The sequence below is a fragment of the Podarcis erhardii genome (assembly GCF_964252035.2).
Source record: "Podarcis erhardii genome assembly, chromosome: 2".
Lineage (NCBI taxonomy): Eukaryota > Metazoa > Chordata > Lepidosauria > Squamata > Lacertidae > Podarcis > Podarcis erhardii.
The window spans coordinates 63,778,109-63,790,451 of record NC_138498.1 but is presented as its reverse complement, the minus strand read 5'-3'; the positions used below and the strand labels follow the sequence as shown (position 1 = coordinate 63,790,451).

At 47.4% G+C, this 12,343-nt stretch overlaps 1 protein-coding gene across 1 annotated transcript; it reads left to right on the top strand.

Moving 5' to 3' along the window:
* The first annotated feature begins 4,050 nt into the window (after positions 1-4,050).
* ARSI (arylsulfatase family member I) lies at positions 4,051-11,772 on the top strand. Its single transcript, XM_081851436.1, has 2 exons — positions 4,051-5,263; positions 9,815-11,772. The coding sequence occupies exons 1-2, from the start codon at positions 4,920-4,922 to the stop codon at positions 11,211-11,213; spliced, it is 1,743 nt and encodes a 580-aa protein (XP_081707562.1). The 5' UTR covers positions 4,051-4,919; the 3' UTR covers positions 11,214-11,772.
* Positions 11,773-12,343: the final 571 nt, after the last annotated feature.

Here is a 12,343-nt window from a genome sequence, read left to right as displayed (position 1 = left end):
TCCAAAAAAGGAAAAGGAAAACATTGAAAGGAGAAAGCCCAGATTTTCGAAGCATTTATGGAAATGCATTGCAAGGACTAGAGTTTCTTCCATTTAAAAAATGTGGCTTTAAGGATAGGTTGAAATGACAGAAGGTATACCACCACCTCAGTATGTTTTTACACACATTAGTGATTTCTTACAAAAGGCTTGTGTAGGTCACTTGATGGATTTGCATGTTTTCCTGGAGTTCTTCCTGCTGGGTTCAATAGGACTTAACTTTCTGGAAAGTGTTCATGAAGCTCCAGTGTAAATGAGACACAGAGAAATCAAGGAATTTGGCAGGGAGCCATATTCAGCAAGTGAGAGGCTGAATCTAGGTGTCCCAGTTCTAGACTGGAGCCCTGAATGTGTGAGAGCACAAACTTAAGGGAAAATCTCAGTGCATTCAGCTGGACACACTCAGAAGCTTCATGCTCAGAAATCTTGTGCTATCTGGGTTCCTGATCATGGGAAGACTTCTAAGCATGCTAAGCTGAATGTGTTGAGAATCTCCCTTCTGACCTAGAAAGAATGAGTCCAAGGGGTTTTTTTTGCTTGCCCTGTGCCTTGCCCCACTCATTTCCCAGGGAAAACTCACTCTTTGGTGTTAAACTGGAGCAAACATTGATATCAACTGAATGAGATCAGTTTGCACCCATGAGAAATGGCCTAGACTGAAGAAACAATTGCCATGGTAAGGATGAGCACTTGCCAGCTAGTATCCACGGGGCGATGACAGAGGTCACTTCCAGATGGCCTGTTTACTGGGCATCAAATCCTGATCTGATTGCACAAAGTTTGAGGGCAGCTCAGACAGTACCCATTGTTTATTAACTATTCATTTGGATTTGTTTGTGGAGAGGTCATACAATGTTGCATTAAGTAATGGGTATTCAGTATTCTCCAGTGTGTTTTCCCATCACTTTCCTTACTGCAGAAGTCCAGTTTCATTTATTTATTGGAAGAGGGTTTGTTGCACAAGAACATCAAATTGATTGCACAACCTGAAATTAACTGCACATGATAGAATCCAAGCTGCAAAACAGCAACAGCCCTGAACCCAAATGCAGAAGGAGGAAAATCTATTTATCTGTCACACAGCTTTAAGAATATTGAAACCATGTTTTGACATCTGACTCCACCACCACACACACACACACACACACTAGAAAGCAATTAAGGGTCGGGAGCAGAGATGTGTTGAGGTTATGGCTCTCAATGGGGACTTTAGCCCTGCAAAATTTTACAGGGATGAATGAATACCGTACCCCCCTAGAAATAGATCGTCTCTTGATCCTCTGGTGGCAGTGATTTCACTAACAGCATTCAATTTTAGTCAGGGCTCAGCAAGACTGGACCCCACAACCTGTTTCCAACACCGGAGCTCAAACAGAGTGCACTGGAACATGTGCGGAGTGCAGAGCCTTCAGAAAAAGGAAAAAGAAGGTGCTTCCACATCTAGAAGGCTTTGAAGAATGGCTTTCAAGGCAAAAGGCATGATTTCCAAGAGGCTTGGGTCCTAACAGCATCTCTTTTCAGATATAAAGTATCATTGTATGCATGTGTTTATGGACCATTCAGGTGGTCCACAGTAGTAGAAAGCCCTTTGCTGGCTTGCTAAGAGCAGATTTGCATAAGCCAAAGTCAGTCCTGGCCAGCTGCAGAGCCGCAGAGGTTGCTCAATTATTTTGTTGTGATTTCCAATCTGCCCTGCAGTGAGGTTAGTAAAAAAGGTTACTCACCTCATCACACACAGAAAAGCAATCTGTCTGCCCGATGAAGCAAGCCCGGGCTTTCATGAGGATTTTAAAAAATGGGATTTCCCCTAGTGTGACATTCACATTAGCTCTAGTTCGGTGCCATCAGCATGATGTCTCATAATGGATGAGTCCTGCTACAGAGCGCTTAGGCTTACTAAGAGAACTACCCTGCTTGTTCTTCTCGACCTTTCGTTAACCATTATATCTTTCTGGAGCAGCTCAAAGTGGTGGGGGTCACTGCAATTCAGTGGTTCCGCTCTTACCTCCAGGGCTGTTTCCAGAAAGTTGTTATGTGGGGGCGCTGTTAATCACCATGGGGCTTTTCCTGTGGTATCCCACAGAGTTCCATCTTTTCCCCCATGCTATTTCATTCTTATTTAGAATACAATTAAGATAGTGGCAAAACAAAATTTCTAGTGCAAGACATTTGCAGCATTTTTTAATTAATTTATAAAAAAAGGCAATCTATATGAAGGAGTTGTCATCAGGAGTTTTGGAGTGAATTGCTCACCGATAAACGAATCTGAATCAGATGTTAAGAAAGGATGCTAGATCATAAATAATTGTGCACCACTAAAATAGAAGGAATTAAGATGATAAGTAAATTTGAGGAAAAATTATAAACCTATTGGAGAATTTATAGATTATATTTAAATGAATTTGACACAAGAGTGTAAACAAGATGATAAATTGCTGGCAAGAATTGAAAATGATGCAAATGAGAGCAGGAGGCATGAGGGAGTCCATAGATGTCAAGAAAAGATGTTATGATATATGTTATGCTGTTTTTATTTTTGCATTTATGTTTAAAACCCAAATAAAATATATTGAAAAAAAGAAAAAAGAAAAACGAATCTGAATCAGAAGAGGCAGCTCAGATGCTAGGCAGGCGTTAGGGGGGCAGTGATGGGCTGAATCCTGGAAGGAAAAAACAGAGGCATTATTATGTGTTCCATATTCTTGAGCCCAGGAGGTGAAAATAAAGCCTGTTCTGGATGAGACTGCACTCACCTAGAAGGAGCAGGTTTGTGGCTTGAGGATCCAGCATTGCCACATGAGGCCCATGTGGCTAGGGGTGCATATTTCCAGTTACGGCTGGTTCACCAGCTACAGCCCCTATTGGGCAAAGATGACCCCATGAGCCGCACACCCCACCTCCTAGCTGCCCTATGAGGGCTGCTGCTGCTGCACATGCACAGCCTCCTACCATTGCCCAAGACATTTGGCACCTGAGGCAATCCCCAAAATGGCGCCCTCCCCTCATCACCAGGGAACAATGGGTGAGGGGACCAAGGGGTGTGGAAGATCAGGATCTGGTGCCTCTGGGATCCTGCCGCCTGAGGCGGTTGTCTCACCTGGCTAGGACTGGCTCTGCTGATTTAGAACGGTGAAGATCAAGATTCGAAGTCATGTGCTTGTAGGGAAGATTCCCTGCTTCAGACTATCCTGGCCAGTGGGAGTTTGGCGAGCGCATGCGGCCATATTTTCCCACTCGCACAATGGTAACTAAATGACTTTTTGTTTAGTCATTTAGTCATGTCTGACTCTTCGTGACCCCATGGACCAGAGCATGCCAGGCCCTCCTGTCTTCCACTGTCTCCGGCAGTTTGGTCAGACTCATGTTACTCACTTCAAGAACACTGTTAAACCATCTCGTCCTCTGTCGTCCCCTTCTCCTTGTGCCCTCCATCTTTCCCAACATCAGGGTCTTTTCCAGGGAGACTTCTCTTCTCATGAGGTGGCCAAAGTATTGGAGCCTCAGCTTCAGGATCTGTCCTTCCAGTGAGCACTCAGGGCTGATTTCCTTCAGAATGGATAGGTTTGATCTTCTTGCAGTCCATGGGACTCTCAAGAGTCTCCTCCAGCACCGTAATTCAAAAGCACTGGGTGACATAGTGATACCTAAAAAGGACACCTGTCCAGCTCTTTAAGGCGAAAGGGGCAAGAGAAGAATAGGGGCAGGATGCGCTGTGAGTGACTCACAAGTGGCGTTCAGACAGACACACTGCATATGTTTAACAAACATGGAAGAAGCGAGTCATGGGCCTGCACAGGCCCCCACCATGGACTACGTGAGAAGGAGGCTCCGCGTGTATTATTGCTCCTCCACAACCAGGAGATCCCGACTGGGCCACGTGGTTACATTTACAGCTTGGAATAGTGCGCTTGCATTGGCGGGTGGGGCAGAAAAACGGGCGCGGACGGAGCCCCCTGTGAGGCGTCGTGCAAACGCTGCTTGCTCAGCTTTATCGCTTGCAAACTCTGCAGAGAGACGCTGCCGAGAGCGCCTGGAAAAGGAACCGCTCTTAGGACCCGGGAAGATCCTCCCGGATGACTCCTTCGAATCAATGAGAGCCCTGGGAGGAGCCGGCGCTTGAGGCTCCCCATAAACCGGCCAATATCCTGGGCAGATGTTTTACAACTTCTTGCATTCTTCAGAGTTTGCTCAGGACGGGCTTTCCTGCCTGGCTGCGCTCTCCACATTTTGGGTTTCCCCCGGGTTGGTTGGACAGTGGAGGGTGGAGGGCGCGGAAGAGGAGGACGTTGACAAAGATCTGCGTGGATTTTCGAGGCGGGGGAGTTTTAAGATTACTATTATTATTCATCTCAAGGGGGGCTAATGATGCGATTCTGCCCTCGCCAGGGATCTCCACCAGGGCAGAGCGCGGAGAGGGCCGGGAAGCCCCCGCTCCGCGGGCCAGGAGGGGGCGCAGCGGCGATGGGGGGCTGAACTCCCGCGCCACCTTCGGCAGGAGTAGCACGTGGAAAGATCCTGTCTCTCCAAAGGGGCTCCGGGACGCTCAGCCCGCAAACAGGGGCGGGGGCGGGGAAAGAGAGAATAAATAACGGCAAAGCCCCAACTTTTGGGATTTCAAACCCTGAACTCTTTGAGGGCGTCGCTCTCTCGTACCTTGGCTGATATTAACAATTGATACGATCGCTCAGGAGGATCCCTTTTGCGGCTTGCCCTAGATCGGCTGGGAAATTGTGAATCAAATCATAAAAGTTGCTTCAGGAAGCAAAATAGTTTTTTGGGGGGGGGGGGCGGAGAGAGGCGATCTCCTGCTGCAGAAGATGCCGGGGCTGCACTAGAAAGCGCTTCTTCCCGCTTTTAAATGCCTGCCGGCTCGGTCCAGCATGGCTGTGTATGCCCTCACCGGATTCTCCCTCGTCAGCCTGCTGAGTTTCGGCTACCTCTCCTGGGACTGGATGAAGCCCGGCTTGGTGGGCGAAGTGCCCGGGGACCCGATGGGGAAGCCTCTCCCGGCGGCGGCGGCTGCTGCTGCTGCCGCCGCTCTGGCCAGGCCGCCCCACCTCATCTTCATCCTGACCGACGACCAAGGCTTCCATGACGTGGGCTACCACGGCTCCGATATCCAGACCCCGACGCTGGACAGGTTGGCGGCCGAAGGGGTGAAGCTGGAGAACTATTACATCCAACCCATCTGCACCCCTTCCAGGAGCCAGCTCATCACCGGCAGGTAAGGGCTCTGGGCGGAGGGGGAGGACAAGCAACCAGACCCCCCCCCCAAAAAAAAAACCACCACCACACACACACACACAGCTTCTTATCAGGGTGGTGTGGTGTGTACTCCCCGTCCAATAATTTCACATGAAACACCTGGCAAGTGTTAGGGCAAAAGGTAAGGTGAAGATGCCCAGGGTTAGAATAATAGAATTCTAGAGTTGGAAGGGACCCCAGAATCATCGAGTCCAGCCCCCTTGCAATACAGGAATATGCAACTGTCCCATACAGGGATCAAACCTGCAACCTTGGCATTATCAGCACTACATAAAATAACAACTGGTATCATACCAGGGGGAAGATCTGCGTGCTACTTGCTGGCGGTAACTCGACAGCGTTCTGTAAAATAAGAGAGAGGGAGTTTAAAAGCCAAGTGAGGAACTAGATTTAAAACAGATTTCAGGCAATTAAAGTTTTGCTTTTGTTTCCTGGATGCTAAAGATACTAAGACTTTTTTTTTTTTTTTTTTGAGTCGGGGCACAAACAATAACCCTAACTGGGTAAAATACATCACTTTATCAAAATAGTGAAATGCAGCGTGGTTGGTGTGTAGACGGTGTGACGATCACTGGGAGGGGATACTCATTCCAACCGTTCAGTGAAGGCGCAATTTCATTGGATGGCTTTAAACAAGTCATCACAGCTCATTCGCAGTCGGGGATCGAGCTGACCTAAGAATTACAGTTAGGATGAATGATACATGTAGTTTGAAAAGCTTTTCTTCCATTAGGAGTACCATAGAAGGATGTAGTATGTAACAGGAGAAAGCACCAACCATACTTCTAAGACAGAGTTAAGGCAGCTGCTTCAGTGACAGCTGTTTTGGGTTATCACAGAGGGGCAGCAGCAAATTGTTATTTATTTCTTTGTTTTATAATTGTTGTATTTTTCACTGCCAGGGAGGGATAGAGGCATATGCAGGATTCTCTGCCTGTACAGTGGTACCTCAGGTTAAGTACTTAATTTGTTCTGGAGGTCTGTACTTAACCAGAAGCACCACTTTAGCTAATGGGGCCTCCTGCTGCTGCTGCGCCGCTGGAGCACAATTTCTGTTCTCATTCTGAAGCAAAGTTCTTAACCTGAAGCAATATTTCTGGGTTAGCGGAGTCTGTAACCTGAAGGGTATGTAACCTGAAGTGTATGTAACCTGAGGTACCACTGTAGTGTCAAAATAACTGGACCAGCCTTGCATCTTATGCTCCTTGACGTGTGTGTGTGTGTGTGTGTGTGTGTGTGTGTGTGTTTGTAGTGGAGTCTTAGACAGCAAAATATCTTTAGTCAGCCCTTCCAAACAGTAGCTATTTGGGTGAAGAAATCAGTGGCGTTTGAAGACCATGCCCCACCTCTCTCTTTTAATTATGTCCTGGACAATTTATATGTTTCCATTTCCCTTAGCAGTAAGAGTGATTTATTTCCCTCCTTTCATTTTTATGAAGTACTTGGAGCCATGATCTGGCTCCTGTTATAAGAAAAGATACTGGGCTGAAAAGTACTGTAGATGTCAAGTGAACAAAAGATCGCTTGCCTGCCAAGACATAAGAAGGAGAAAGCTGTGTAGAACACTAAAGAAAACTAATTTTAAAAAAAGTTTCTATCAGGAATGTGCCCCTGGGGCCTTAGGTTGCAATCCTGAGCTTCTCTACATGGATATACAGTCTATTGAAATCCACAGATAAATGCAGGGACTGTTGTAAATTTTGGTTCATGAGAGGGTGAATGCAGGCTCTTTCTATATTGTGTCTGCAACATGAGGATAGAATTAGTGTTCAATTAATGGGCATAATAATTTACTGACTGGTTGACTTCAGTGCCGTTAGTAAGAGCCTCACAGTCTGCATTGTAGGTTTAGATGTCCATGGGTGGCACAGAAAGGGAAGGGTGGATCCTGACATCAAAACCCCAACAATATTGATGGGTGTGTGAATGACATTTTTCCTTCAGCATCCTCCTATTTTGCACCTATGCACCTATTTTGTAAGGAAGAAGACATCTAGCATTATGACAAAGTATATTGTACAAACTGAAATAGTTTGCTGAACAAAAAACTCCCTTGGCCAACTAGAACAGAGCATCTAGATAGAGAAGATTATTATCATCATCATTTGTTAGTTGCTTTGTTCATGAAAATGATTCAAAGCGACTTAAAAACACAATAGGGGAAAAACACAACAGAAAAAAACAGAATAGAAAAAAATCCAACGACAATAAAAAACTAGTCAATAAACTTCATAAAAGTGAAAGGGGGGAAATAAATCACTCTTACTGCTAAGGGAAATGGAAACATATACTGTAAATTGTCCAGGACATAATTAAAAGGAGAGGGGTGGGGCATGGTCTTCAAACGCACAGATTTCTCCACAGTCAATAAAAAACTAAAATCAAATGTAATACAGCAACTCAAATAAAATACAAGTGTAGCAGATCCTGCTCCATGGGCATAGCCAAGGGGGGGGGGCAAGGGGGCAGCTGCCCCTCTAAATCAAGTAAATCAATAAAAAAGACTTAACTAGCTGAGGTTCTGCCCCCACCCCAACATAAATCCTGGCTACACCCATTTCCTGCACCAAAAGAGACCATCTGAGGATTCTCCCAAACGCTCTTTACTCTACACTCCCTTGTATTGCCAGTGTCTCAAACCACCAAAATAAGTATTCTGGATAAAAATTATGTTCTAACAGTAATAATTCCTCAAATGATTATGAAATGATCTGCAGTTTGAAAATCAGGAAGCAAAGAAACCTCCCTGATCCCATGTAACCAATCACTTTTCAGTCACGGAACAAAGACAGAAGGGACTGGTGTGACCTCTCCAGGCTACGCAGCCCAAACCAATGTAAGGGTAAGAAAGAGAGGCCAGAGTCAGCTGTGGTCACTCCTTCAAAAGGAGACTACATTTTGGACTGAATAACAGGGTGAATAGAACAGACTCCCTGTGAGTCACAATGATTTCATCCTGGGAAGACTTAACTCTACAGTACTTCCAAGGGACTGGACAATCAGCAGTGCCAGTTAAAAAGGGGAATCCTCTTTGTACCTGCCTGGAATAAATACAAGAAGAATACTTAAGAGCAGTTGGGTGAATAATTAGCATGTTGGCTGCAGTTTGAATTGCCTGCATGCCCAGGACAAGTTTGGAGGGTGTGTAAGGTCTTTCCCCTCTCCCCCCATGCAATCTGACTGCACATTAACCTGGGATCAAGTCCCATTGCATTCAGTTGGAATTACTTTGAAGTGCATAGGATTGCATTGCACAATAGTTTCTCCCTTCTGGCTGAGCCTATCTATCAAGGCTACCAGTGATAGTGGTGGGTGTGGCCAGATGATCAATAGCTATGGCTCTTATCTTTGCACAAGAGACTACAATCCAGCCAAGCACAAGCCAGAGGCTTTCTCACCTCATCCCACATATCTTTATCCAAGCAATCACAGTTCAAGGACATGTTCCAGCCAGGCAAAAACATTCAAGGAGGGTGCAGAGCATTAGTGACTGGGGAGGCCATGCAGGTGAGGTTCAATTGCTGTAAACACAGTGGGTCACTTGCACTTACCCAAAGAGGAGAGACGAGGTGTGGGAAGCTTGGCACGGCACGGCGCATGGGGCCAGATCTAAGCCGACTCCTGCTACCATGTACCGTTTCCCAGTTTACAATGTGTTACACCCCACCCCCACCAGCAACCTGTGGTGTTGAGAAAAGGAGAGAGCATTAAAGCCCCACCCACACTAGCTCACGAGACACTACTGGGGCAGAGCAGGGCCTGGGAAAGGTTTGGCCTGGAGGGAACAATGTGGCCTAGAAAGAGTCCTGAGGGCTCAACAGAGAGGCCTGCAGGAATGTATTTGGCACCTAGCACAGAGGTCCCCAACGCCTGGTCAAAATCTTGGTATTGGAGCAAAAACAGGCAAAGGGTACTGTGTCACCTTAAATACTGAATGATTCATAATGGACTGGAGACTATGCTTATGCATCTGATGAGATGGATTCCAGTCTATGAAAGTTCATGGTATAATAAATCTATTGGTCTTTGAGGTGCCTCAAAGGTACATTTCTAGTCCTGGACAGCATGGTGAATAACATGGTGTGGTAACAATGTGATTAGGGCTACAATATCATCATCATCATCATCATTCAATGTAGCACCGAGCAAATTGCTCTGCCAGTGCAAACATTTCTGCCTTCTCCCTCACCTGTGTGCTCTTCTGGGGCTCTCCCACCCCCAACCCTAAGGGAAGCTTCGCCCCATGGCACTAGCAAAAGTCCTTGTGTGGGCTTCCACTGGCGGAACTACTTAGTTGAATCTGCCCCCAATATACATATATTAGGTGTGCCTCCAATTTGAGAATCCTGAATATGCAGCCATGGGACCTTCAATAAACATTCTCAAGTGCACCTAATGCCCTGCAAGGGCAGATTTTCCCCTTGGGCTCTCTGCAAATGCAGAATGAGTGAAGGGCTGAACTGTAGCCATTAACGATTTCCCTTTCTGATGCCCTTTCCTCTCCTCCTAGGTATCAAATCCACACCGGCCTTCAGCACTCCATCATCCGTCCCCGGCAACCCAACTGCTTGCCCTTGAACCAGGTCACTCTTCCCCAGAAGCTGCAGGAAGCTGGCTATTCCACCCACATGGTGGGCAAGTGGCACTTGGGCTTCTACAGGAAAGAGTGCCTGCCCACTCGCCGGGGCTTTGACACTTTCCTTGGCTCGCTGACCGGGAATGTGGATTACTACACCTATGACAACTGTGACGGGCCGGGCGTTTGCGGCTACGACCTTCACGATGGCGAGAACGTGGCCTGGGAACAAAGTGGCAAATATTCCACTTTCCTCTATGCCCAGCGAGTAAACAAAATCCTGGCCACCCACAACCCCAAGGAACCCATCTTTATCTACGTAGCCTTCCAAGCTGTGCACACACCGCTACAGTCCCCGAAGGAGTACATCTACCGCTACCGCTCCATGGGCAACGTTGCGCGGCGTAAATACGCTGCCATGGTCACATGCATGGACGAAGCGGTGAAGAACATCACCTGGGCGCTCAAGAAGTACGGCTACTATGAAAACAGTGTGGTCGTCTTCTCCACTGACAACGGCGGGCAGACCTTCTCCGGGGGAAGCAACTGGCCTCTGCGAGGCCGCAAAGGGACTTACTGGGAAGGAGGAGTTCGTGGAATTGGCTTCGTGCACAGCCCGCTGATTAAACGCAAGCGGAGAACCAGCAGGGCCCTGATTCACATCACCGACTGGTACCCAACTTTGGTGACCTTGGCCGGCGGCAACTTGTCCGAGGCAGACAACTTGGACGGCTATAACGTGTGGCCAGCAATCAGCGAGGGCAAAGAGTCTCCCCGCACGGAAATCCTGCATAACATTGACCCTCTTTATAACCATGCTAAATATGGCTCTTTGGAGAGAGGCTTTGGCATATGGAATACGGCAGTGCAGGCCTCGGTACGGGTAGGAGACTGGAAGCTTCTTACTGGAGACCCCGGTTACAGTGACTGGATCCCGCCACAGACTCTGACCAACTTCCCAGGGAGCTGGTGGAACCTGGAGCGCCTGACGGACGGCCTGCGCAAATCTGTCTGGCTCTTCAACATCACCGCCGACCCGTACGAGCGCTACGATCTGTCGGACCAGCGGCCCGACGTGGTGAGGGCTCTCCTCATTAGACTCGTCCGCTACAACCAGACGGCCATTCCGGTCAGATACCCGGCAGAAAACCCTCGTGCCCACCCAGACTTCAACGGTGGCGCCTGGGGTCCTTGGGCGACGGAAGAGGAGGACGTGTGGGAGGGAGGACACGGAAAACTGAAAAATAAAAACCGGAAGAAGAAGTGCAAGATCTGCAAGCTGCGCTCTTTCTTCCGGAAGCTGAACACAAGGCTGATGTCCAACCGCATCTGAGGGAGTAGGGGTGGTGCCAGATGCAGCCTCAAGGGGGTGCAGTTCCAAATAGAATCCATGGGGCTGTTTAATCCCCCCCCCATACCTAGTGCGTGAAATGGGTTGGGGTGCTGGTCCACTTCTTTTCCAGTGGAGGTAGGGCCCCTCCAGGTGGCCTTTTTATTGAGCCTTCATGATGGTTTGTACTCATGGTGGTATCTGGGGAGTTATATGCAATCCTGCTTTCAATACGGTTTGCACCTGCAACAGTTTCGGGGCGGGCGGACTGCTTTGTTTCCAATTAGCACACGTCCCATAACTCCCTGCTGAAATCCTGCAACTTTTTATCCACAAATCTTCTGTTTTCTTTGTGTGGGTCTTGGTTTTCTTGCGCTAGAGTGCAAGGGTGTCCCTCTAGGTGGCAATAATGCTCTAACATTGGGGAAGCAGTAATAAAGCGGAATGTTGTGTGAACAGTCCAGTATAAACCCACCACTGATGTACTATTATTGCATCAATGACATGTTACAGAAAGAAATCCCGGTCTGAAAGGGCCTTTAATAAAGTTTGACCTAACCCACCTCACCTCCTTTTTTCTTCCACTCTAGATACTGTCCACAACAATGAATATTTTTACTGGGAAACCCTCCAGGACTTGTAATCTCTAATCTTTGAGAGCCTGCTTAGCCTCAGCAGGTTCTGAAGACTGTCTCTTCCCTTCCCTTCCTTATTTCAGAATGTTCCGAACCCACAGTTGTCAAGTGTCATCATGATTAATGAAGGTGTGTGTATCATAGTTAGATACAGTACCGCTATCCAGCAGTAGTCACGCTGAGCAAGGTCTTATCCACTACCCAAGGACCAAACCAATTGTACTCAAAATCACTGAAAGGTGTTTGAAAATGTCTGCAGCTGCTCTGTGGATGCATCATGAAATATCATAAATAATTTTAACTTATGTAACACTTTTGCTCTGGGAAGGCGTCTGCAGGTTCTCCCCTCCCTCAAGGCTGCAGCCCCCGCCCCCGATCACTTCAGTGCATGTGGGCGGTGATACAGAAGACCTAGGACAGTTATTTTTATCAGAGAGAGAGAAAAAGCTGAGCTCAAACCTTGTGAACATTTTACCCGAAATATACATAATGCCTAAC

Coding starts and splice junctions, on each gene's coding strand:
- ARSI (XM_081851436.1), top strand. CDS start 4,920: ATGGCTGTGTATGCCCTCACCGGATTCTCCCTCGTCAGCCTGCTGAGT. Junction 5,264..9,814: donor AGCCAGCTCATCACCGGCAG/GTAAGGGCTCTG, acceptor CTCTCCTCCTAG/GTATCAAATCCACACCGGCC.